Source organism: Macrobrachium nipponense, chromosome 22 (assembly GCF_015104395.2).
Source record: "Macrobrachium nipponense isolate FS-2020 chromosome 22, ASM1510439v2, whole genome shotgun sequence".
NCBI classification, from domain to species: domain Eukaryota; kingdom Metazoa; phylum Arthropoda; class Malacostraca; order Decapoda; family Palaemonidae; genus Macrobrachium; species Macrobrachium nipponense.
In genome coordinates this window covers 11,443,260-11,470,898 of record NC_087213.1, presented here as the reverse complement: position 1 = coordinate 11,470,898, position 27,639 = coordinate 11,443,260, and the positions used below count along the sequence as shown (strand labels likewise).

The following is a 27,639-nucleotide window of genomic DNA, read 5'->3' as shown; positions in this document are numbered from 1 at the left end:
ACACACACACACACACATACACACACACACACACACAGACACACACACACACCCACACACACGGAATTTTCATAGAATTTGTGTAAGAAAAAGTATAATCTCATTCGTATATATCCACATGTACTTACCTCCATGCATACTATGTAAAAGGCCTTTCCCCAAGCTTTTGCTTTTTATTTTATATATATATATATATATATATATATATATATATAATATATATATATATGTGTGTGTGTGTGTGTTTTTTTTGGGGTGTGTGTGTGCGTGTCTGTGTGCGTATGGAATGCCGTAGCAGTGTGCTAGAACACGGTGTTTGGAATATCAAAGTCTGGGGTTTGTTCTGGCCTACCAACCACCAGTTGACTCACCAGGTCCAGCAGGGTTAAAGAAAAAAAAAAAAGAAAAAAAAAAAAGATTTATTTTAGAAGAACAAAAAGGTGAAGCGCTTCCCTTAAGATCCTAGGAAACCAGAATGTTTTCTTTTCTTTTTTATTCTTACCATTTCTGGCACCACCTCCTCTATAGGGGAAAAAGGGGCATATGTTAAAAAAAATACCCATGTGCCAACGCTATTAATTTCCATCCTACCTGGGTCAACGGTCACCTGCATTCCAATAGAGACTAACTGCCACACCTACATATGCTTTGTTATTTATAAGCTCCTCCTTAAGCCGCATCTGTCCATATTTCATCAGTGAACAGGGGGACAGAAGGAAGTGCTCGAAATAAATGGTTGCAACGTTCAGATAGTGTTTTATGGGCCTTTTTATCTTCACATTATACTGTTTTGTAACTATTGCAGTAAAAGATCACATTATACTGTTGTAGTATTACAGTGAAAGATCACATTATACTGTTGTAGTATTACAGTCAAAATCACATTATACTGTTGTAGTATTACAGTAAAAGATCACATTATACTGTTGTAGTATTACAGTAAAAGATCACATTATACTGTTGTAGTATTACAGTGAAAGATCACATTATACTGTTGTAGTATTACAGTAAAAATCACATTATACTGTTGTAGTATTACAGTAAAAGATCACATTATACTGTTGTAGTATTACAGTCAAAATCCCATTATACTGTTGTAGTATTACAGTAAAAGATCACATTACACTGTGTTGTAGTATTACAGTAAAAGATCACATTATACTGTCGTAGTATTACAGTAAAAGACGTTCATGCGTAAATATATATATATATATATATATATATATATATATATATATATATATATATATATATATATATATATATATATATATATATATATATATATATATATATATGTATATATATATATATATATATATATATATATATATATATATATATATATATACACACATTGAGAGAGAGAGAGAGAGGAGACGAGAGAGAGGGAGAGACGAGAGAGAGAGGAGAGAGAGAGAGAGAGATGTATGTATGGGGTCCTGGTAAGGAGATAAGGGTGAGAGAATGCGCGCATCATCATTTAAGATCAAATGTACGTGTGAGATCACGACCAAAAGGCCCCGTGTGTCTTCACGGATGTTTTTGAACGAAGCCAAATGATTTCGCTGTTGATGAGAATGTCTCGTAAAGATTAATTTACTATGCATCGTATGCAATAAATTCGCCATTCGAAGAGAGACTCAACCTTTTATGTTTTTTTTATTTTATTTATTATTATTTTATTTTTATGGGGGGGGGGGGGGTCGGGAGCTGAAAATACTTCCCTACGTGATTCACCTCGTTTGCAAGACTTATTTTTAAGACGTATTAACCAGGTCATTTGGATGCGTCATGGCGTACGTTCATTGCATCATTGCAAAAGCGTAAGGATTTAATGAATTTATTTATTGTTTTGAAGGAGATTCCGTTAAAATTACAGTAGTCCGCATCTAAATAAGAACTGTAATCATTGTTGAGTGATAGGAAGTATTTAGCCTTAACTCATTTCTACTTCAATATGAGCCTTACGCCAATTCAGACCTGTTTCAATATTTATTTTCAAGTGACTCCCTTTAATCAATATATTTTAAAACGGTCTAGTTCCATCGTTATAATGTGAAAAGCATATATTTTTATCCTTTTAAATGTGCATACCCATATAATTTTCATTTTAATATTTCAATGTATTAGGCTTTTTTATATATTTCAGCAGATATAATAAACGATAAGAAATTAAATTATTTTCGTGCGTTATCATTGTTCTACTCTATATTCTTTATCATCATTATCATCGCCGTCGTCTTCATCATCGTCATTCTGAGGTTAACTATCGTAGTTATTTTCATCATCACTGGCTGGACGTAAAAAAAAAAAAAAATTAAAAATGATCTAGACCCAGATTCCAGAATTACCAGTTAAAAGGTTTATCTTGAGTAGTTTATCTTTACAGTGCCAATCGTTTCATATGGTCCCGAGTGAAATAAAGGATATTATTATTATTATTATTATTATTTTATTATTATTATTATTATTATTATTATTATTATTATTATTATTAATTATTATTATCCCTCTCTCGTCTGCCTACACGCAGGTGTGAACGGCCGGTCCTCCAGACTTGTAAGTTAAAACCAGTGACAGATCTATTACTCGTCTCTGTACAATGCCTCCATGAACCCCGCAGTTGGGTAGTGCATTAATGCCATTGCTTAAGGGTCTTTGCAGCGTCCCTTCGGCTCCTAGCTCCAACCTCTTCAATTATTTTTTTTACTGTACCACTATTCATATTCGCTTTCTTCCATCCTACTTTCCTCCCTCTCCTAACAATTGTTTCTAAGTACAACTGCTTAGAGGTTTTCCTCCTGTTGCGCGAGCGGAATGACCTCGTAGGTCCCAGTGCTTCTTGGCCTTTGGGCTAAATTTTATATTCAGTTCAATTCAGTTCAAAGGTGGAATTCGATCACATATGAGTACCCTTCATAATGTAATCTTCAGTCGTCGTTTTATCTCATGACACAGAGCCATAATAGGTTATGCCAGCTTACATGCAATGCGGAAACATTAAAAAAAGTAATGTTATATATCGATCTGTAAAAGTATAGAAACATACATTTTTCTATAAGCCTTTAGTAAGCGGTGTTGTGGTCTGAAGACTATCATTACCTTCTTGAACCGTTTGCAATCGATAGGACACCTTTGCAGTAACAGTGGCTCTAAATAGATCTGACAGTATATATAATAAGTTTATTATATATATATATATATATATATATATATATATATATACAATATATATATATATATATATATATATATATATATATATATATATATATATATATATATATATATATATATAATATATATATATATATTAGAACTCATACTTTTAACGCGTATTGGAACAACGACCCAAAGGAATCTATATAATTTAAACATCCATACATTCTTCACATCTGTCGTCACTCGAGGCAAAAAAAAAAATTAAGTTTGTCAACATCTATATAGGTTTTATTGACTATTCACACATCGTATTCCTTCAATCTGCGCCCTCGTGATACATTTCTCGTCCCTGACTCCATAAAACTCGAAGGGCCCAGCGCCCATAACCTCCCACAACCGCCCACACCCTCCACGGGTTGGGGGAGGAAGAGGCGCGACAACAGTTGTCAATCCTCAGCCATAAAACCTCAGTTGTGGGCGGGCCTTCCTTGGTGGGGAGGTCGATGTTATCTTGGAAGGTCTACTGTTCCTTTCCTTCCTGAGGGAGTCTCTCTCTCTCTCTCTCTCTCTCTCTCTCTCCTCTCAAGAGAAAGAAGGAATGGAAATCCGCTCATCTTTCACTCATCTTTAAATCTCTCTCTTTCTCCCTCTCTCTCTCTCTCTCTCTCAAGAGAAAGAGAGAGAGAGAAAAAAGATGGAAATCTGCTTACGTCTTCTTACAGGAAAGTCTTGCCATGTATCTCATTCATACTGAAGTTTTTTTTTTTCTCTCTCTCTCAAGAGAAAGAAGGAAAGGCAATCCGCTCATCTTTCACTCATCTTTAAATCTCTCTCTCTCTCTCTCTCTCTCTCTCTCTCTCAGGAGAGAGAGAGAGAAAGATGGAAATCTGCTTAACTCTTCTTACACGAAAGTCTTGCCATATATCTCATTCATACTGAAGTTTTTTTTCTCTCTCTCTCTCTCTCTCTCTCTCTCTCTCTCTCTCAAGAGAAAGAAGGAAAGGAAATCCGCTCATTTTTCACTCACTCTTGAATCTCTCTCTCTCTCTCTCTCTCTCTCTCTTGAAAGAGAGAAAGATGGAAATCTGCTTACCTCTTACAGGAAAGTCTAGCCATGTATCGCATTCGTACTGAAGTTCTCTCTCTCTCTCTCTCTCTCTCTCTCTCTGACAGAAAAGGAAGACACACTGGCACTCCATCAGGACTCGAATGAGCTCCTCCGTTCTGGATAATGTGATTAACTCTTCGCCGGACTTGATAATCGCAACACGTAGTAGACTTCTCACTTCTGACCATAAGCGGAGAGTCATCATTGCAATGGAAGGCTTTTAGTTCCTAGAACTTGGGGGAATAAGAACGTAACTGGTTGCAAGATGTTCATATGTACCAATTTTACTCCTCTTTTTTTTCTTTCTTTTCCAGTTTTTTCTGGACTCGTATACATTTTTAAAATCTTTTCCAGTTTTTTTTTCAGGACTCGTATACATTTTTAAAATCTTTTGCCGGTTTTTCTGGACTCGTATAAATTTTTTAAATCTTTTCCAGTTTTTTGCTGTACTCGTATACATTTTTAAATCTTTTCCAGTTTTTTCCGGACTCTTATACATTTTTAAATCTTTTCCAGTTTTTTGCTGGACTCGTATACATTTTTTAAATCTTTTCCAGTTTTTTGCTGGACTCGTATACATTTTTAAATCTTTTCCAGTTTTTTCTGGACTCTTATACATTTTTAAATCTTTTCCAGTTTTTTTGCTGGACTCGTATGCATTTTTTAAATATTTTCCAGTCTTTTGCTGGACTCGTATACATTTTTAAAATCTTTTCCAGTTTTTTTCTGGACTCGTATACACTTTTTAAATATTTTCCAGTTTTTTCTGGACTCGTATACATTTTTTAAATCTTTTCCCGGTTTTTCTGGACTCGTATACATTTTTTAAATATAAAAACCTTTAAGATATATGAATTCGGGTTTTCAGAAGGGTGGAGTTGTATAAAGAGCTAAGGGAAGAAGTTTAAGGGAATGGAAGTATTTCTATACTAAAGCAGTTTTCATTTTATTTGACTTATATATTTTTATCTATTCATTTATTAATTTGTTAATTCATTTTTCTCTTCTAATTACTGAGATCTTCTTACTGTATGTCCTTTTACCTTCTGTTCTTTCTTATGAATTTCAAGTCAATGGCCCCTGTTGGGTAGTTCTACACCAATAGGCTTCTTCTTCTTATAATAATAATAATAATAATAATAATAATAATAATAAAATAATAATAATAATAATAATAATAATAATAATCCCAAGATCCCTGAAAAGGAATCTGGAAAAACTAGAGGTTGAAGTAGCTCCAGGACTCAGGCAGAAGAGTGTGATCCTAGAAACGGCGCACATGGTAAGAAAAGTGATGGACTCCTAAGGAGGCAGGATGCAACCCGGAACCCCACACTATAAATACCACCCAGTCGAATTAGAGGACTGTGATAGACCTCCCCCCCACCCCACCCCACAAAAAAAAAAAGAAAAAGAAAATAAAAACAATAATAATGAGTGTGATGACGTAGCAGACACCTTGGGGGAGGTGGAACTTACTTGTTACCTCGGCAACATAATAGCACATTATGAAGCTGGTGTTGAGTAGCAACTGTCTGGTCGAAGATGAGGAAAGTTGCTGGTTTCTTGTAAACAAAAGGCTCCGGCAGTAAACAAAGTCAGTATTTGTGGTGCTTGTTTAAGGTCTGGTGTTGCTCTGTATACCCAGAGCCGTGGGCACTGATAAAGAAAATGAAAGCTGTTGGGGAGATCACATTTCAAATGAAATTGTTTGCTATAATAGATGTGTGGTAGACAGAGGGTGGAAAAGGGAGTGAAATGGGGAATCGAACAGATTGGGGAATCGAACAGATTCCCGGAAGGTCTCCGTTTAGAATTAATCGTAAATGTATTTGAGCCCATACATAACTTCGGCTTTGTTTCTCCATCTCTAAGGTTAATATACCTTTTGACTTTTAAGTGAGAATGGAAGAAAATCAGATAGCCAGAAAAGTAGTAGATATGGATGTAGCACGAAGAATAAAAGTTAAGATGAAAAAATCAATGCTCATGGTTCTAATAACTGCTCCAGGAGCAGGAAATCGTCATAGCATAAGGCCGGTCTTAATATAATGTAACTTGTAGACAAAACCGGTAAAATCGGAGAATACATACTACTACCTCTGTCGCCCAAAGGAACACCGCGACGTAGAACATTTTATAACGAAGTAACCAGTAACAGTACCTTGATTTTTGGCACCATTGCCCTGATTTTTTTCCTCGCGTTGTTTATGTATGTATACTTGACATTGTCTATCTGGATTTTTATTTATCTACGTTATTATCTTTGTTCTGTGCTCCACTTTCTTCACGTAAGGCATTCTATGCATACTGTATTTTTCCTCTGAACCATTTTTTTCAACGAAGGATAATTACGCAAAATCTTGGAACATTACTGGGAGTTCACTTCCCGTGGTACCTGTAATTGTAAGAGTAGTGTATACCTGACGACTGCAGAACCTGGTTATTTAAAAAGTGCAATTCAGTCTACAGACAATGTCCCCCCCCCCAACCCCCCCCCCCCCCCGCCCCGGCCCCCAAAACCCCCACAGCTGCCGGTAAATATCCGAAATCGTTATTACTAAAGCTTCTGTCATGTTTCGTATTAGCCGATGCATTTGAATTGCAACCTCTAATGAATAGTGTGGATCACGAACTCTAGCCAGTAATGAGCTTCTTATGATGAATTAAGTCGTTAAGTTACAAGGAAGAACTTTAAGGTGATATTATCCAGCAATGTAAGAGAGGTTCGAGACCCACGTACCGATCCGGTGGACGTTACGAACCGCTCCGAAGCCTAGAGTAAGGTGGTATTGTCAGGAAGTTCTGCATACTTAGGAGTCAGTAAGGAAAGATTCTTGTGTATAATTTTGCTAAATCACCTCTGAGTGTTGGTATATTCGCTAATATCTAAGATCAAGTGAGAGCTAACTAATGTGTTAGAATTTGCTTTTGATAAGTTTGTGATATTTATGCTAGTTGATATTTCCATATATGTTCAGATGATCCACATTATTAATTAATGTATCTCGTGATATGTTCCGTAATGTATCTCGTGATATGTTGATATCAGGTTTAAAGATGAAATCGTCCTAATTCAGGGAGCTGATTTTGTTTGTGTTTTTTTTCTGTTTTCGTTTTATTTAAAAAAAAAAAAAAAAAAAAAAAAAAAAAAAAAAAAAAAAAAAAAAAAGGAGAGACCGATTCACCAGAAGTGACGAATGATTGTCAACAGTAGATGCCGAAATACCTTCGAAATAATTCAGCTTCGATGCATCTCTCGCTACTTCTAAGAACCTCCTTAATTTGATGAAACTGAGAGAGAGAGAGAGAGAGAGAGAGAGAGAGAGAGATTACACTGCTTATGAGAGATCCACAGCAAGACTTACGTGGAAGTAAAGGATGAGATTTCCATCTCTATCTGTTGAGAGAGAGAGAGAGAGAGAGAGAGAGAGAGAGACTACACTTGCGAATGAGAGATGCACAGTAAAAATTTACGTATAAGTGAGAGATGGGCAGATTACCATCTCTCTTTTGCCGAAAGAGAGAGAGAGAGAGAGAAGAGAGAGAGAGAGAGAGAAAGGGGGCCGGGGAGAGCGCTCTGGGTCGTGTATATCTGTCGTGTAGACAGTATAGAGAGAGAGGGGGGTCCGCTCTGGGTCGTGTATATCTGTTGTAGAGAGAGAGAGAGAGAGAGAGAGAGAGCTCACTGAAGGCAGCAGCTGAGGCAACAACAAAAGCAACCGAAGCGTGTTTACCAAGGGGCGAGAGTCGAGTGCGGCGCCAAAGACACAGACACACAGACACACGCAAGCTAATTGATCTGGGATCCTCCAGGGGGATAATGTTTCCCCCGCTCCGTCGTCGTCGTTCGACGGGACTCTCGGGTTTCCTCGATCTATACCCCCGGGGTATTTGACGGCGAGCGGAGATTGGATAAGGATAAGGAAAGAATGGAGAGATGGATGATAAAGCTGGATAATGCTAATGCAAACACATTATCTGGCTGACACATGAGAGGATGACAAACAAGATTCGCCACGAGAGAGAGAGAGAGAGAGAGAGAGAGAGAGAGAGAGAGAGAGAGAGAGAGAGAGAGAGAGATTCCTTCTAGCTATGATTTGAACAAAGTCTGACTTCTTGGAAAAGAGGCAAGCTCTCTCTCTCTCTCTCTCTCTCTCTCTCTCTCTCTCTCTCTCTCAAAAATTCTTGCTATTGTGATGTACAGGGTAGAGAATACTAGTCTCACTATACTCGGTTTTTTTCCATCTGTCCACCCGCCTGTGTGTTTGCGTATGGTAACACTGCGTCCCGGGCTTCAGATAGTTACATTCAACTTACATTCAACAAATAATAGCAATATCCTATTTCGAAAATTAACGTTGTAATTCGCATACAGTAAATTATTAAAGCACTTTTCAGTTGCAAATGTACACCCAGATATCCTTTTATTTACCTAAAACTTACACATACCGTAACTATCTAAAGCCGGGGAAATACAAGTTCAGTTTTAGCGTTTACAGTCCAATATGAACAAATTCTCTTAAATACATTATTCTGCCTCCGTTCACTTGAAGAATGTCTTGCGTACCTGGTTGCCAGTTGCCTGTAGAACGAACGAGAGAGAGAGAGAGGAGAGAGAGAGAGAGAGAGAGAGAGAGACTGACTGGCTGGCTTGTACGTACGATCAGCACTCTATCAAAATTCAAGTACTTTTGTCATATCCCCCGAAAGCACTCAAGTAGATTTCTGTGCATGCAGTCCATGCATTGACGTAGAAGTAATAAAGTTTGTAGTCATCGTGTTCTTTAGTAGGAATCTAATTATAGCTTTGTTGTGAAGAGTATCAGCTAGCATAGCAACAATAGTAATTGTAAAAATATTATCAGTAGTAGTAACTAGGCTTATATGATCCTCTGTACTGACTTGAAGGATAATAACAGATTCACAGTCGAAGAGGTATCATGATTCTATCTCTCTCTCTCCTGGATAACGCAGCGTATAGGGCATTCCTATACTCTGTTTTTTTCCATCTGTCCACCCGCCTGTGGTGTTTTTGTATGGTAACACTGCGTCCCGAGCTTTAGATAGTTACATTCAGCTTACATTCAACGATTATAATAATATCCTATTTCGAATATTAACGGTGTAATTCGCATAGTAAATTATTAAAACACTTTTCAGTTGCAAATGTACACCCAGATATCCTTTTATTTACCTAAAACTTACACATAGCGTAACTATCTAAAGCCCGGGACGCAGTGTTACCATACACAAACACCACAGGCGGATGGACAGATGAAAAAAAACAGAGTATAGTTGAAAACATTTTGTCAACAACGATTTATCTCTAGCAAAATAGAGCGATGATTTTGGTGAAGTATGAACAGGAATCTACCGTTAGTTACGGTGATTAAGGTAACAGGGGCAATCTGACCGATGAGGTTTTAGTGAATTTCCTTTTGGAGATTTACGGAACTGGATCGCACCTGCAAATAATATAGAAAGAATTATTACGAGTGTTCTCTTCTGTTTCCAAGGCAGCATACATGCCGTTTGGGAAGAAACATTAACAGTGCAAATCTTACATCTTGCAGCTGGAAAATGAATAGTTCGCTCATTAGTACTGAATGTTTTTTTTACAGTAAATAAAAAAATCCTTTACTGACTTTTTAGTTTCTGTAAAGGAAAACTATTGAGATGACTAATTATCTGTCCGCCCTCAGATCTTAAAAACTACCGAGGCTAGATGGCTGCAACTTGATATGTTGATTATCCATCCTGCAATCATCAAACGTACCTTGGAGCCCTGTAGCCTAAATAGTTTTTATTCTATTTGAGGTCAAAGTTATCCATGGTCGTGCTGGGCTGGCAACGCTATAGGACAGACCACCACCGGGCCGTGGCTGGAAATTTCATGGGCCGCAGTTCTTAGAGTATTAGCCGCTGTACAGAAAACTCGATTTCACCGAAGAAACTTCGGCGCATCTTTTACTTGTTTCTGTTGCAGTTGAAAAGTTCAGTGGTGTTTAGTTTTTGAATCATGGCTCAATGATAGTTCTAAGAGCAGTACACAAGTAGCATTATGTTTATGAAAATGAGAACCGGTCTAAAAACGAAATTGGTAAGAGCTCATGTAATGTGGTCCCCGAACTCTCCATTTCCAGAAGTCATTGCAAGATGAAACCGCATTATTCGAGTCGAAATAAAAAATTGGATGCAGAATTTTTTTTTTTTTTTTTTACTTTGCATATGAATTACGTTGAGCAGAAAAGGCAACAGGTTTATTTTCAAGACGAGTCAATACACTTGGATTGTAAATAACCGCAGAGAAAAGCCAACAGACTTCAAATTGATATGCAACACAATAGACTGTTTGGAAGAGTAAACAAAATGTAGTGATGATGCGGACACTTTATGAATTGATTTTAATAACTAGCAACGTTTGGAGAGAATGAAAAAGGACCATTCAGATACGGTACGAAAGCACAGTAAAGCTGTTCGAAAAATACTAACTTTCGGATAGAATGAAAAAGGCAGGTACAATACAAATAATTGTAAAGCTATTCTGATAAAGTAGTAAAGTTTGCTTTGAAAAAGAGCATTATATGACCTATTGAAGAGATGAAACTTTTTATTAAGTTAAAAATTTCGTAGAAAGTTGAGTCCCCAAATATTACTGGGATAAATATCAAACCTATTTTAAATTCTCGTTTTATGACGTAAAAAAATGTTGAAGCCTCCTTCTTAGTTACCGGAATTTACCTTCTCCAAGAAAGATTACTTATTTTGAATTGCTACGTTGAGAGAAAAAGCTACGTTTGTTTCTCGAGTTAAGACTTGGTATTTTCAGAGAGAGGTGCTTTATATCTAAAGCGGTCATAACCAGGTTTTCAAAGCCATACAGCTGGATATATTTACTGGGTATTTTGCCGTGTAATGAATAGCGCCTGCTGAATTACCAATAAATTTGTAACTAGCTACGTAGCGATGTTAGACTCAAACTTATTGAATATTTTTATTTGCACGCAAATGATGTATGGATTAATTCAAATGTGTATAAATGATGTATGCATACATTCAAATGTATATAAATGATGTATGCATACATTTCCTTACGTATAAATGATGTATGTGTGCATTTACTTGCGTATAAATGATGGTATGCATACATCTACATATAAAGGACTTATGCGTGCATTTACTTGCGTATAAGTGATGTATGCATACATCTACTTAGGTATAAATTATGTATGCATACATTTACTGGCGTATAAATAATGTATGCATGCATAGCTAAGTATGCTTGCATAATAGCACAGAAGTAGATAATGTTCAAGTAAAGGCATCCAGCACCTCGACCATAATTTTTCTGGTCGTTCATCCCGTTTTTCAATTTAATTTTTGGCAAAAGTTTACCCATAAAAAAAAAAAAAAAAAAAAAAAGGTTCTGTGGTCGGGTGACTTGCCGGGCGGAGATACCTAGCTCATCTTGAGTCTAGTCGGTTTGTTTTCTCAACTAAGTAACTTACAAGATGAGTCTCTGTGTGGAGGTTGCGATGCCCAAGGCAGCAAGCTCATTTCGCGCACTTTACAGCAATATGCTGATGATTTATTGCGCTTTCGGGGTACCCCTCTTTTAGCACGTGTGTGTGCATGTGTTTGTTCTCGTGTCCTCTGGCGTGTAAGCCTCAGCGGGCAGGTCGCAGTTGTTTGTGATTTAGGAGCAGAATTATCCTTTAGATGTGCAGATGACCATGAATACCTTTCTGTATGTATTCTTCATCTTCACGTAGTATGAATAGGTATGAGATGTAGTGCATTGGCAGTATGAGGGTTTAAGAGTACTCGCTTCAGCACAGAATATACGCTTTTGTTTGTTTGTTTGTACGTTGCATGGAACCAGTGGTTATTCAGCAACGGGACAAACGGCTTTACGTGACTTCCGAACCACGTCGAGAGTGAACTTCTGTCACCAAAAATACACATCTCACACCTCATTGGAATGTCTGAGAATCGAACTCGCGGCCACCGAGGTGGCAGGCCAAGACCATACCGATCACGCCACTTTTGGATGTATAGTTGAGGATGTTTGCTTGCTCATACATGTAACTTTGTGTTAGTTCTTTATCAAAGTGATGTTACTTAGGTACTAAGTACTTACAGATCTTTGTATTTACCAACTGGAAGCGGAAGTGAGAGTTAATAGTGAATGAATGAAAAAAAATCTGTCTAAGGTTTTTTTGACATAGATATTTAAATTGCTCTTTTTTCGTGCATAATGTTACAACTTTTATTTCAAGTCAAAGCTACGCTTCTTGATACATGAGAAATCTGCCGGCAGGGTAAATATTTTATCATAGGGTCTCCATAATTTGTAAAGCTTATTGATGCACTTATCTGAAAATACTTTTTGTTGGCTCTTTTTTTTCCTGTGGCCACTGAAGGCTTACTGTGAGAAATGAAAAGGAGTGGCGTGGTTGGTTTGGTGTTTGCTTCTCACTTCGGTGGTCGCGGGTTCGATTCTCGGGCATTCCATTGAGGAGTGAGAGATGTGTATTTCTGGTGATAGAAGTTCACTCTCGACGTGGTTCAGGAAGTCACGTAAAGCCGTTGGTCCCGTTGCTGAATAACCACTGGTTCCATGCAACGTAAAAACACCATACAAACAAAAAAAAGGAGTACGTTTGTCAGTTGGATAGGAAATAGGAAGGTCTAATAGCTAAATAAAAACAAAATATGTATACTTTAAACAGAATCGCTGGCCATATCCAGCTGGTGGGCTAAGGATATCGACTTTAATCATCAAATTAGTTTTTAGAGTCGAGTCCTTACAATATGTCAGTTCATGTGGGTGTGTGTTTGCTTGTCCCTGTGTATGCGTTATGTATTTTGTGCCTTTGTTTCAGAAATAAACCCATCTGAATAGGAGAAATTGACGTATTTTGTCTCAAGTTTGAACTTAGAACAAGAAGAAGCAACAGAGGTGTTACTATAACAAGCAACATTGCGTGTGTAAATCTTGTTCGTATGCGTGAAATAATACAACGTATTAAATTCGTGTGTTAAAACAGATTTTGGACCGTTGGGGGGGGGGGGGGGGGGGGGGGGGGGGGGGGGGGGGGGTGTGGGGGGGGGGGGGGGGGAGTGCCTTCAGTGCACCTCATTCGGTGCAATGTAGGTATTACTTAAGGTTCTTTAGCTTCCTTTCGGCCCCTAGCTGTGCAACTACTTTCATTCCTTTTATTGTACCTTCGTTCATATTCTCTTTCTTCCATCTTACCGTCCACCCTCTCCTTACAATTTTTTCATAGTGCAACTGCTTTGAGGCTTTCCTCTTGTTAACCTTTCAAACCTTTTACTGTCAATTTCCCATTCAGCGTTGAATGGCCTTAGTTGCCCCAGTGCTTGGCATAATGCCAAACTTCTGTATAAATGGAATAAAAAAAATAAATGAAAAAATAAATTAATAAAACAGATTTTGCCATGAGGAGCGGGCGTAGCCTTCTTTTGGGCCATATATTATGCAAAGAGAGGGCAAAACATCTTTCGATAGCCAAACCTTTTATGCAGTATAAATAATGTTTCCGAGTCGATCTATAATAACAGTAATCCAGGAGTGTTTTTGTTTCAAAATGCCACATATAAAATGTTACCCCTTCATTCGACAATGATTCGTGTTAACTTTAAGTGTCTGATAGTTTGTGTGTCCAGTGAATTCAACTTAAATTCTTCCTTATCATTTGTCTTTTATATATATATATTTTATTACGTGACAGTTTGTTAATTAGTTTGTTGAATTTGATCAGCCTCAATGAAACGGACCCTCTCAGTTTTTCAGAGCTAAATTCGTTCTTTATTATCTCTTATGTTAAATATTAATTTCTATGACTTATGAATCTTCAATGTGTTGTGCCTAATAATTTTTCATTAGGGAAAAAATTAATCATATTGGCAGAGAGATACACCGTCTCTGCTTCATCTGATATGGTTGTGTAAAAATTGTGAAGACTTCCATTCTTGCAATGCTTCATTAGTTAGTTATCTGATTAATTAAGGTCGTAAGATTTTTTTTTTCTTACCTTCCACTTCCAAGCCGTGGATTTTTTTTCCTTCCTGTTGTTTTACCTGGTTCCTATAACTTCTGTTAGAGGCGAGTCTCACTCCCTTTGTTGACAAACCCATCAAATATTTCCCTGCACCCTATTATGTTCATTTATGTAAGGATGGAATTAATAAGTTGTCAAACTGGTAGAGGTTATTGCAGTCATAAACGTTCAGGTAATTAATTAGTCCCTCTCTGGCAAAGTCTAGGGGGTTCAGTTACAATGTACGTCATCGGTGTCTTAACGATGAGGAGTGTATTATGTGTAACAGGGATTGCCTTTTTTGATAAAGAATTACGGACTCTCTAGATATTACATGATCTTAATGATTTCACATTTTATTTTTTGTACTGAGTTTATATGCTGTATTCGTAGTCTTTCAGGACAACAAAAACTCTCTTCTGTGTGTAGCTGATAAGATTGAAATGAAAAGTCCAGAAAACAAAACGTGAAACTATATTGTAGACAGGTCTCTATAAACGTTTATAGTTGGAGTTTCTCCTTTATTTCTTATTTCTCTGGACTAAAGGAAATATAACTTTAAGACATAAAGAATCCGGAATTTTGAAAGGGATCCAAAAATATTTGGCTGTGTCGTATTGAAGTTGGCCGCAGTTCTTGGATAGGATGAACCCAGAACGGGAGGACATCCAAAAAAGCTCCATAAAACCGAATGGATGACAGAGCGGGTGTAAAGGATGAACCCCAATTCCTTGAATATTGTAAGCTGTCACGAACATCGCCGTCCGAGTAATGAGCTGATTTATGTCCTTGTCCTGTGGAAAGGACAAACAACTCGACCCCTGTTGGTCATCCCAACGAAGGAGTCGGGGTTGATTTTGAACATGAGGCCAGCTGGGAATGTCCTATGGATTGTTAACCACCTGATGAGGAGGGGGGGTTTAGGTGTCGCCTCGAGTGTGACGTCTTTCGTATCCGTCTTGTATAGTTATGTATCTGTCAGGAAATATTAACGAACACTGCAGAAATGCCAAAGTCATGCCCAGCTGTTGCTGGAGGATGATTGGGGTGCCTCAAAGAGGCCTCTTGGACGAGGGTACTTGAGCCAACTATCCAATTCCAGTGGTACGTATTTTTCAACCCATCGCTCTGTTCTTCTGCCTTTGTTTCTTTTTTTATGAATTTATTTTTAATGTTTACATGCAAAGTGATCCGGTTTATTTGTGATATCCATTAAAATTCGTCTCTGTTATTAGGGATATTGCTTGTATCTGATGGCTAACTTTGAATTCAAAGATTAAACATGGAGTATTAGAGAAAGGTTTGATAGGACAACAAAATAAGCCAGTGTTTTTTTTTTATCCTTGTCACGACCACCTTCAACGACTAGGGTGATGTGTTTATAAGTAAAGAAATATTAGCCGTCGTTTTTAAGCAGAAAACCTCTCGTGCAACAGCCTATGGATGTTTGACACATAAATAACTCAAGTATGAGCCAAAGTTTAATTTCAGACGGATAAATTCTACATGAGTGACTCTCTCTCTCTCTCTCTCTCTCTCTCTCTCTCTCTCTCTCTCTCTCTTGCTGGTTATGTGCGACTGTGTGTGTGTCAGAGTTTGGGGATCTTGTACTACCAGGTCGTTTGGCAATCTATAGAGACATAACTGGTTACAGTCTGTCATTTTGGGCTCATAAAACTTCAATATGATTCTTACAGTAACTTTGGCATGTACCCATTTCAGTTTTTATTTGTGATCCAGTAACTTAACATATTTATTTGCCAGCATATTAATGTATATATGGTCTTTCATAGGTTTTAAATCATAAAACTTTTATTTTTTCATTGGTTGCCTGTGCGTTTTGTTGTAAGATTGTAAAGCAATATCTGGTTCAGATTTTGTCATCTGACATTTAATGAAATTATTATTATTATTATTATTATTATTATTATTATTATTATTATTATTATTATTATTATTATTATTATTATTATTATTATTACTATAAGAGAAGTTAATTTTAGAGTCAAAAATTGAAAAGGCAGAAAATACTTCCACATATTCTCTTTTATGTGAATGTGGGAGGTGGCATTGACTGTAAGAACTTGACTTAACAAACCCTTCTTGATTTTCGCATTGACACCTCTTTTTGTTCTGTAGCTGTTAACAAAACAATTATTACCTTCCTACCTGCTTTACTCTTAGACTCACCTCTCATTTTTATTTATCATCCATCACCGTTATTTCTAAATAGTTTTTAAAAGCATCTACCGGGAATTTGCTGTTTTCGCCAATACTTGTCAACAATTTTGCAAGTTATTGCTGTTTTTGATGACCGTCATGATCATTTAGCACTGCATCATCATCTACGGAAATCATATCCCACTTGTGATTCACACGAAAATTCCATCTTAAAGTATCACACATAAACTGTTATGTTGCAGCTTTTCCTTATACGTATGCACATTTTCAAAGTAATATAGTGGTTAGTGTCGTCAATGCCACTCAGATATCACGGGTTCGCGTCTCCCCCAAGGCGATGAAAAATCACTGGCTCTGTATCATGATCAGTTGCTGCTGCAGTGTGGGGTCTGCGGTGGGAAGTTGAGACCAACATTCCTTGGAAGCTTGAAAAAATGTTCAGGAACACAGGCTGATTGTTTATCACGATTCCCAAAATTTCTCAAACACAGGCTGATTATTTATCACGATTCCCAAAATTTCTCAAACACAGGCTAGTTTATTGATTCACGATCCCAAAATGTCTCAAACAAAAACAGGCAATTATTTATCACGATTCCTAAAATTTCTCAAACACAGACTAATTATTTATCACGATTCCCAAAATGTCTCAAACACAGGCTAATTATTTATCACGATTCCCAAAATTTCTCAAACACAGGCTGATTATTTATCACGATTCCCAAAATTTCTCAAACACAGGCTAATTATTTATCACGATTCCCAAAATGTCTCAAACACAAAAAAGGCTAATTAATTTAATCACGAGTTCCTAAAAAATTTTCCCTCCCAAAACACAGACTAATTAGTTTATCACGATTCCCAAAATGTTCTCAAACACAGGGCTAAAGTTATTCAGCACGATTCCCAAAATTTCTCAAACACAGGCTGATTATTTATCACGATTCCCAAAATATCTCAAACACAGGCTAATGATTTATCACGATTCCCAAAATTTCTCAAACACAGGCTAATTATTTATCACGATTCCCAAAATGTCTCAAACACAGGCTAATGATTTATCACGATTCCCAAAATTTCTCAAACACAGGCTAATTATTTATCACGATTCCCAAAATTTCTCAAACACAGGCTAATTATTTATCACGATTCCCAAAATTTCTCAAACACAGGCTAATTATTTATCACGATTCCCAAAATGTCTCAAACACAGGCTAGTTATTTATCATGATTCCCAAAATGTCTCAAACACAGGCTAATTATTTATCGCGATTCCCAAAATTTCTCATGAAAAGAGAACACTGTTTCACCGGACATTACCAGCTGTGAAAATATCGTTGCAGTTTTAAATCGAGCTATGTACGTACTAAACAGGAAATGCCACGGCCATGTTATTGCTGTAAAAACGTACATGTTTGGCGTGAGCCTTATGTTCACTATCGGTAGGAACACACTACGCGCATAATTTGAATACAGCTATTATTAGTAGTATTTTTTTTTCTTTTATCACAGTCATCCTATTTGACTGGGTGGTATTTACAGTGTGGGGTTCCGGGTTGCATCCTGCCTCCTTAGGAGTCCATCACTTTTCTCACTATGTGCGCTGTTTTTAGGACCCCACTCTTCTGAATTATTATTATTATTATTATTATTATTATTATTATTATTATTATTATTGAGAGTGGCCGTTCATTCTTTCTTTCTAATCTCATAGCATTTTTGTACCGTCGTTATTTCACCTGTACGTATTTGGGTAAGGCCTTGAGCGAAAAAATTTATGTTATTTTGGCTTATCAGATTCTCCAGAAGCAAATATGGTACAAAACGAGGACATCAGTTACTATTATTATTATTATTTAGGAGCAGGCAGCTAGACCACAAGCTCCCTTTGAATATAGAGAAACACGTTCGTTGAAGAATCTAAGCGAACTGTCAAAGAGAGATATCAAAGCTTCTCTGATGGTCCAAATCACTTTCGCTCATCGACCAATAATTCAGAAGGAGAAGGAGGAGGAGGAGGAGGAGGAGGAGGAGGAGGAGGAGGAGGAGGAGGAGGAGGACATAGTCTTGGCTCAGAGGAGGTCTCGCCGAAGCGTGCAGCAGCTACCCAGGCCAGAACTGACTTTTATCACGTTCATAAGGGCGATAAACAACGTACACCTGACACCTCAATCTTGGAGGTGCAAGGCTCGGGCGGAGAAGGACTAGGGAGCGATGGGCGTAGGGGCGTGGCTGCAGGCGTAGCAGGTGGGCGGAGATGAAGTATTGTAGAAGGTGTGCCATTAACTTTGCGCCGCTGATAATGATGGCCTATTGCTCACAGATGGAACAAGTGGGCGGGGATGATCCGGCCGTGTTATTGGTGAGGGCGGATGTTTTGGAAATTGGGAGCAGTGGATGGGCGTGCTAGAAGGACATCCATTACTCAGATGCAAATGGAAAGACTCAGAGGAGTCGGATACCTGTCACTGCAGGCAAAACAAAATAACGATGTTTGGAAGTTTATAAGTAAGCGTCGTAAAACTGGCTACAACTTCCGCTTGCCATAAAAATATATGTGACGAGAGTAATAATATTAAACCATTAATTCTTTTTTTAATTGTGGTATTAGATGATGGAAATAACCTGAAAAGGTGGTAGATGGAAAACTATTATCGAAACTGATATTTGAGACTTATTTCATTCACCTCTTACTGAAATTAAGCGAAAAAATATCTTTCACGTGAACAAAGAATATCCTGCCTTAAATAAAATTAGGCGCCAGTGGGACGAGTAAACCAATATACCCTTACCTTGCCCAGGCCCGAGGAAATTGCACGAAAAAGGTGATAGAATATGAACGATATTGCTTTGGAAAGTTTGATGCCACCGAAAAGAATGGTTGCGTAGTATAGAAGACCCAAGAGGAGTTGACAGTCTTAGAAATGGAGAAGATACTTGGGAAAACTGTCAAAAAAAATACCAACATGTGGGAGTCTCATAAACTACAGTAATAATCAGGAATAATGACTTTACCTTAATTAGACAACTGTCAACTTTTAATATATTGGTTTTCATACCTTGAGTCGTAGTACCTTACGAAATTTAGTGTATAGTTGGCCATAAAAATGTTCCCACTTGAAAAAAGATCGAGATGACTGTTTTCAATCATATGCAACTTCTGCGATTAAGAGCGATTTTGAACGAAATAAGCTGAGGAATAGATGTATTTTTGAGCTAAAGTAAGAGTCATATATAAGCGTCAGTAAGATTAACATGAAAGAGAATATGAAAGGAGGTACAGTTGAAGGAACGAAACGGATTAGTCCAGTTATTGTTTATCCTTAAGTCAATACAAACAATGACCTCAGTTCCGACTGTTGATCCGGATACAATTGACCGGATTGAGGTCGGATTATGAGCCGGATTACGATAGCTAGAGAGAGAGAGAGAGAGAGAGAGAGAGAAATATATATATTGATGATAGGTTCAACCCTTTTGAGTGAGGATTTTTTGTTCGATGCTCTTTTGTTTTTCTCTGACAACAGCATTACTTTTTGACGAAATACTAATCGGTCTAGTGTGACCAAGAGTATTCATCTTGTAATCAGGTGCCTAATTTACTGTTCAGCGCGACAAGGACATATTATTGGAAAGAGAGAGAGAGAGAGAGAGAGAGAGAGAGGGTAACGATACAGATCGCAATGAATAGAGCAACAAAGACATACCGGAGTGAGAGAGAGAGAGAGAGAGAGAGAGAGAGAGAGAGAGAGAGAGACGGTAACGAAACAGATCGCAATGAATAGAGCAACAAAGACATACCGGAGTGAGAGAGAGAGAGAGAGATGGTATTCATTGCGAAACAGATCGCAATGAATAGAGCAACAAAGACATACCGGAGAGGGAAGAGAGGAGAGAGACGAGAGAGAGAGAGAGAGAGAGGGAGAGAGAGGGGGGGGGGGGGGGGTAGGGGGGGGCGGGGGGTGGGCGGTAAACGATACAGGTTGTAATGATGATGACGAGGTGGATATAGAGATGTTTGCTGATTAACTGCTGTCGTGTCGCAGCAACAGCTGCTGCTTCTGATACCTGTGAAAACCTAAGCAACACGAAACTTATACGCGTTCAGGGCGACCTGAAAGACGGCGCTAATGAAAAGTTGACGCAATTTACGCATGCGCAGGACATTTGCAAACGGACTTATTTTACCGCGTCTGTTGACTTCGCGGATTAGATCGATTTTTATTTATTTTTTATTTTTACCCATTTCTGTGTAAGTAGCAGTGCTTTCTCGCGTTGTTCAATATAAGAAATCTAATGATATTGAGCGCGTTCCGTGCTGGAAGTGAATTGGATAACAGTAGCTGAGTCCAAGCTTGTTATTTCTCTATACTTCTATATGTAGCTGTCATTAGTTTTGTCGGATTAGGGCTGTGTATTTATGCGGCCGTCTTTAGTTGATGAATTATAAAGCTACGCCTCTCTAATTCAGTCCCTGATTTCAGTCAATATCATAACTCTCTCTCTCTCTCTCTCTCTCTCTCTCTCTCTCTCTCTCTCTCTCTCTCTCTCCAGTATAAGGTTAAGATAAAATACATACTCAAAAGTATAAAATGCAAAATAGTATGTAAAGTACAGATGCATGTTTTTGAAAAACACCATGCAGACAGCTTATTTTAAATATGTATGCGTTATATACTTTTGTTTTTAGTTTTTAACTCACTGCAGTTAGATATATTAAAAGCATCCCCCCCCCCCATTCGTTTTTTTTCAGCATATTCTGTTGTACCTCCTAATTCAAAATAACTGCCATATTAACACCATATGTTGTATATATTTTTGGGAATTTTATCGCATTGCTTCAGTCGAATGTTATCCATATAAACACCGCGTGCAATATAATTCAAATCATCTTATCTGCTCTATCAGTACTGTGGTATCATTTCCAAATACAGTTGTCATCGTTCTGTGAAATATGCTAGCACCGCTTTCTTATTTACAGCCTACGGTAATCTTCCACTGTCACCACGTTCCTCAGCATCTCTCTCTCTCTCTCTCTCTCTCTCTCTCTCTCTCTCTCTCTCAAAGTTTTCCTACTGTATGCAATATGAATATCCTTTGTATGTTTTAGTTTTTGCTTTAATGCTCATCTCTCTCTCTCTCTCTCTCTCTCTCTCTCTCTCTCTCTCTCTCTCTCTCTTGTAGGCATTAGGGAATATTTTCATGTCCTATTTTTTGCTTTAATGTGTTCATCTCTCTCTCTCTCTCTCTCTCTCTCTCTCTCATCTCTCTCTCTCTCTCTCTATAATTTGCAGGCATTAGCGAATATTGGCGTGTTTTATTTTTTGCTTTGATGCGTTCACCTCTCTCTCTCTCTCTCTCTCTCTCTCTCTCTCTCTCTCTCTCTCTCTCTCTCAATGCAGGCATTAGCGAATATTTTCATGTTTTATTTTTTTGCTTTGATGCATTAATCTCTCTCTCTCTCTCTCTCTCTCTCTCTCTCTCTCTCTCTCTCTAAATGCAGGTACTAGCTAACATTTTAATGTCGTAGTTTTTGCTTTAATGCGTTCCTCTCCCTGTCTCTTCCCCTAAAACGCGCGCACTTGTGAATCCCATCATATTCTGCAAAATTCCTCCTTACCAACGCCCCCTCCCTCCAACGCACCAGAAGCTAAATAACACTAAATCAACCGGCGTGTCATTTCCACTAACGCAGGCTTTCAGCAGCGGAGACACGGCGAGGGTATGAATCACGAATCAAAAAGATTCGTTTAAGTTACTTGTTTATCTTTTTCCGGCGCGAGTCACAGGTGCCGTTGCTATATCAATGCTAGGTGACATTTCATGCAAGAACTAAATAAACCTATGAATCTCTGGGAGGGAGAGGCGCTCTAGAGTGTTGCTTTCCTTACGTTGCAAAGTCGTGGTTATCTTTCATAAGGCAAATATGCTTGTCTCAGTCTTGAGTTAATAAGGTTGTGTGGGTGGCAAAAATGGGCGATGGAAATTGTGCTGACGTCTTGAAAAAGTTTTAAAGGTCGATGTGAGGGACGCTTGCTGATTCTTGTATGAATGTATTTCACTAAATGATTCGCCGATACAGAACTATATTGTATTTGTTACAGCCCTGGACTCTTGATCAGAGAAATCTAAAATCAAGTCTGGACATTTCTCTGATTAGACGCTACGTAAGAATCTGCAACCATCTTTTGTTTGTTTGTTTGTTTGTATGGTGTTTTTACGTTGCATGGAACCAGTGGTTATTCAGCAACGGGACCAACGGCTTTACGTGACTTCCGAACCACGTCGAGAGTGAACTTCTATCACCAGAAATACACATCTCTCACTCCTCAATGGAATGGCCGAGAATCGAACCCGCGACCACCGAGGTGGGACGCAGACACCATACCAATCACAACCATCTTTTGGGGCATGAGTATGGGCCCAGCAGCCTCATCTCAAAGATTATTTCGTAAGAACATGTAATGTAACTAATGTATGTGGTGAGAGGTATAGCAGGTCACTCTGAGGCTCGGAAAACCCATTAGTTAGTGAGAATGAATGAGCTAAAGACAGTTGATATTAGTAGGTTCGCAAAGAACTTTCTGTTTAGTTAACAAAGTATTGAATTCATAAGTGGAGATCATGAGCTATTTGCATATCCATATGATCTGCATAGTGGAATGCACACACACACACCCAACAAGTCCGTGGGCACTCAGGCGTCATTAGGACCATTCCCGTTCATATATGATCTCTTCATATATAACTGAATCACGAAAGTTAGGAACGTGATAAATCCATAAATAAAGATATATGCCACGAAGGAAAATAAACGACGGAGTATCTGCGAGACCTTTCGACACTTAGTAAAGGACGTTTAAACGTCGAAAGGTCTCGCGGGTACTCCGTCGTTTATTTTCCTTCGTGGCATATATCTTTATTTATGACCTCTTCATGGCACTGTCTCACAGCAGACATCTTGTGGATCTTGAATATTTCCCCCTTTTCCCTTTCTCTACAAAAAAAAAAAAAAAAAAAAAAAAAAATTCAGACATGGCTCTAGGAAGCTGTCTTTCCTTTGACTCGTGGGAGTACCCAAGGAATTCTCTAGAGGATGGCCTCGACGAGGTAGTCCTCCAGCCTGGATGGACGATTCAATTTACAGGTAGATGTAGTTCCTCGCTGGACGAGTGGTTTTCGCGCTGGGCTGCCAATCCGGTGGTCCGAAGTTCGAATCCCGGCTCGACCAACGTGGAATCAGAGGAATTTATTTCTGGTGATAGAAATTCATTTCTCGATATAGTGTGGTTCAGATTCCACAATAAGCTGTAGGTCCCGTTGCCAGGTGACCAATTGGTTCCTAGCCACGTAAAAATATCTAATCCTTCGGGCCAGCCCTAGGAGAGCTGTTAATCAGCTCAGTGGTCTGGTAAAACTAAGATATGCTTAACTTTTAACAGGTAGATGTAAAACTAAGATATGCTTAACTTTTAACAGGTAGATGTACATACGTGGTCAACTCGATCTTCCTTCCGCCCAGTATATCTTCCATTACTAACTTCGGCCAACGGTACCGTGCTCTCATTATTCTATGAGAATTTCTAGTGATCCGTAATTAGTTGTCTCTATTTGGGACCTAATCTACACTTAGGAATTACAAAATTGTGTATAAATGTTTGATCTTTATCACATGAATAAAACTGATTCAAAGCTTAAGGATCTATATTTCATTATGCCAAATTGCTCCATGTTAATTAGATGCCTTTTCGTCTCTCTTAGTTCTTACGTTGTATTAATATTTTGTCACCTGTTACTGTTGATTTTTATATATTATCTTACCTGTTTTATAGACTTGAGAATTAATCAAGGTACTATTCCTAGCTGGATTATTCACACTTTCAAACAACTAAGCACCCTTTGCAGACACGGTATGCCACATGTTATGATATTGTGCCACAAGGTAATAATTGCTCTATTGAATTTTAGTTGAAATGCCAGATTTTTTTTACCTATTCATTCTTTCAGTGGTAATCACATATTTATTTTTATAGTGGTAAATGTTGTGGAATGGCACTCAGATGTCGCGGATTCGCGTCTCCCCTATGGCAGTGAAAAATCACTGGCCGTGTATCATGATCAGTTACTGCTGCAGTGTTGAGTCTGTGGTGGGAGGTTGAAACCAAGCCTTTGGAAGCTTTAATTTTAAGTCAATGGCCCCAGTGCGCTAGTTCCATGTGAATAGGTATCGTCTACAGAATAATAATAATAATAATAATAATAATAATAATAATAATAATAATAATAATAATAATAATAGTGGGATGGTTAGGGACTATATAAGGGCACAGAAATCGTTAGTCCCATTTGTACTCTTGGTAAAAAAAAAAAAGTCTAGGTGTAATTTTATCGCATGATAAAATCTGTTAATGGAACGAGAACGAAAATTTCCTTAACCTATGTAGTGAACATTATTACAAGATTGTTCTTTTATCCTTCTATGATGAAAAATTTAATCTTGCGTCTTGGATTTCAATGTGATGTTTCACATTTCGAACCTGCATCTCCTGTCAACACCTAAAGAAGTACTTACGGTGGGCTTTACTATGTTTATGGGACGTTTTGCTCATCTGTTTGTTAGTAGTTTTATTCAGACAGTTATGTGCCAGTTTTTACTAAAATTTTACAGGTTTCGTTACTAGCAGTACGTTATTGAATTTTAAGAGAGACCCAGATCCGGATAAGGGACCTTAGGTGAGGCTTGGCGGAGGTTTGCTGTTCCGGTCGCTCAAGTTTATCACCCCCCTTGAGGAGACGAGCTACGTTTAATCTTGTGATGAAGAATCCCACACCCATCCCACACCCCCTTCCCCTTTTTAAGGAGAGGAGCTATGCTTAATCTTGTGATAAGGATTTTTTTTCTTAAAGACAGAAAATACACGTCTTGTGGAGCCGTCTGATTGCAACAGTTCTCATGACATTTGTCTGTTCTCTTCCTTGACTTTTTTCAGTTGGTCTTGTGAAGTAGTCTAACTGTAACAACTGTTCAGTAAAATTCTCATTAGGGGAAAGACAGTTTGATAGTTTTCTTTGACAGTGCTTGCAAATGTGTGTTTGCCTGCGCGTTTTCAAAAGAGAGAGGGAGATGGATATGTTTTGAATGTGTATTGCACATTTGCTTTTTTTTTGCCTTCATTTTTTCGACACTAAAATTGGCTTTCTTGCTTGTTTGCACTTCACTCCTTTTTCTAGGAAACTGATGTATAGTGTTTAGGAAGAGAAATCAGGGCTTTAACAGCAAAACGTGAAAGACTCTCCACATCCAGTTAGTATGATTGCATGCCATCATGTACTCATGAGCAACGGCTACACCCCAGCGATAAATTTAATGATGTCACCAATCAAAGCAAATCCCCATTTGGAAGCTAAAAACCGGCTGTTTTCCTTGGCTCCGCGGATATTTACAGTTCCTCGGATGGAAACGGCGGAAGCCATTAGATGAAACCATTAGATGCCCGTCGTAAATTATGAATATTCGGCGTTCCTCCCGTCCGGCGAGAAGTTAGTGGACCCGACTGGCTCTGACCGAAGGCTCGTCAGTTATGCGGGTTTCGGGGATTCCTCGCGGCCGCCTCAGCACCTTTTGCGGGAATGGCGTCAAAGTACCTATCGGAAACGAGGGCACGAGAGCGTTTTTTGAAGTGGGAGTGAAAGGATTGAGAGTGGTTGAGTAAAATAAGAGAAGCCCTCTCTCTCCCTCTCGCCTTTTCTGTTTGGGAGAGAATGACGGCAGTTATGCCCATACGGAAAATATGTTATGAATTTTTCCTCTTTTCCTCGGGAGAAATGCCATCCTCTCTCTCTCTCTCTCTTTTCCTCGGGAGAAATGCCATTCTCTCTCTCTCTCTCTCTCTCTCTCTCTCTCTCTCTCTCTCTCTCTCTCTCTGGAATAGTGGTGATAGAAATAGCAACAGTTACGTTGACTCTGGGATATGTTATGAATTTTTCCTCTTTTCCTTGGCAGAAATGCCATTCTCTCTCTCTCTCTCTCTCTCTCTCTCTCTCTCTCTCTCTCTCTCTCTCTCTTCTGGATAGAGGTGATAGAAATAGCAACAGTTACGTTGACTATGGGAAATATAGTATGACTTTCCTATAGGCAGAATAGAGGGTCGAAAAAGAAAATCCTTTCTGGTCTAATCACGGCGACGAACAAAGAGGAAGGTAGACTTTTATAGTTTAGATTTGGATGGGTACAGAAGCAATCAGATGATGATTTTAGGTAGGTCGTTTTAGCAGTTCTTACGTTTCAGGAGAAACAGAATTTTAACATTACTATTCAGTCTTACGGTTTTGTAGGAATCTGTGCCACATAGTGTGTATGTTTTGTCAGATATATGCATACGTTTGTACATCATCATTTCGAACATCGTACGACGCAAACGTCCTTTGTGAAATTCCTTCGCTCATGTCTTTCATGTGCTTTATCTTCCACAAATCTCCACTCACTTCCAGCCTCCCTTCTCATAGTTCTCACCCTAGTCAGGTTAGGACTTTCAATTACTCAAGTAACCACTGGAAGCTAGCTGACACTAACGCGTACTGTTCCCCTAAGGGGACCCCTAAGGGGATAGTGAAGCAAATGTTCAAGCCATCTCAAGCTCCCCTTGAACGTTATCTCATCTACATATGGAACTCCCATAATTTCCCATATGGTGTCATTTCTAACTATATTTTCACCTGTCTCCTTGTTTTCTTTTCAGAGCTTTATTCTATAATCAAACACAATCTTTTGTGTTTGATTTTGGAAGACATGCTGGCCGACCATGATTCACTTACGTATATCAGTGCAGATCGCACTAAATTAATGTATAATCTTACTTTCGTACGTGACCTCAATTTACTTGATTTCCAAATCTTATTCAGCTTCGCCCATCGCTTGATTTAATCTTATTCGTGTGCTTATACACACTTTAATTTCATCTTTTTGAAAATAAAGTAAGTCCTAGATTCTGTATTTACATTTCTGATAGAATTTTGTATCAATGACTCGTAAGTGATTAATTTTGGCTTAAAAGATCTTAGGTTAAGTTAAGTACATCTTAGTTGTACCAGACCACTGAGCTGATTAACAGCTCTCCT

The 27,639-nt window shown here is 38.2% G+C and overlaps 1 protein-coding gene across 3 annotated transcripts in view; it reads left to right on the top strand.

Annotated features, from left to right (window-relative positions):
* The window catches only part of LOC135198489 (uncharacterized), a 190,719-nt gene extending 166,511 nt beyond the window's left edge, over positions 1 to 24,208 (top strand). For all 3 annotated transcript variants that reach the window (XM_064226083.1, XM_064226082.1, XM_064226085.1), the window contains exon 5: positions 24,001 to 24,208. In XM_064226083.1, the coding sequence (XP_064082153.1) occupies positions 24,001 to 24,108 (108 nt within the window). In that variant the 3' untranslated portion in view covers positions 24,109 to 24,208. The remainder of the gene's footprint in view (positions 1 to 24,000) is intronic.
* Positions 24,209 to 27,639: the final 3,431 nt, after the last annotated feature.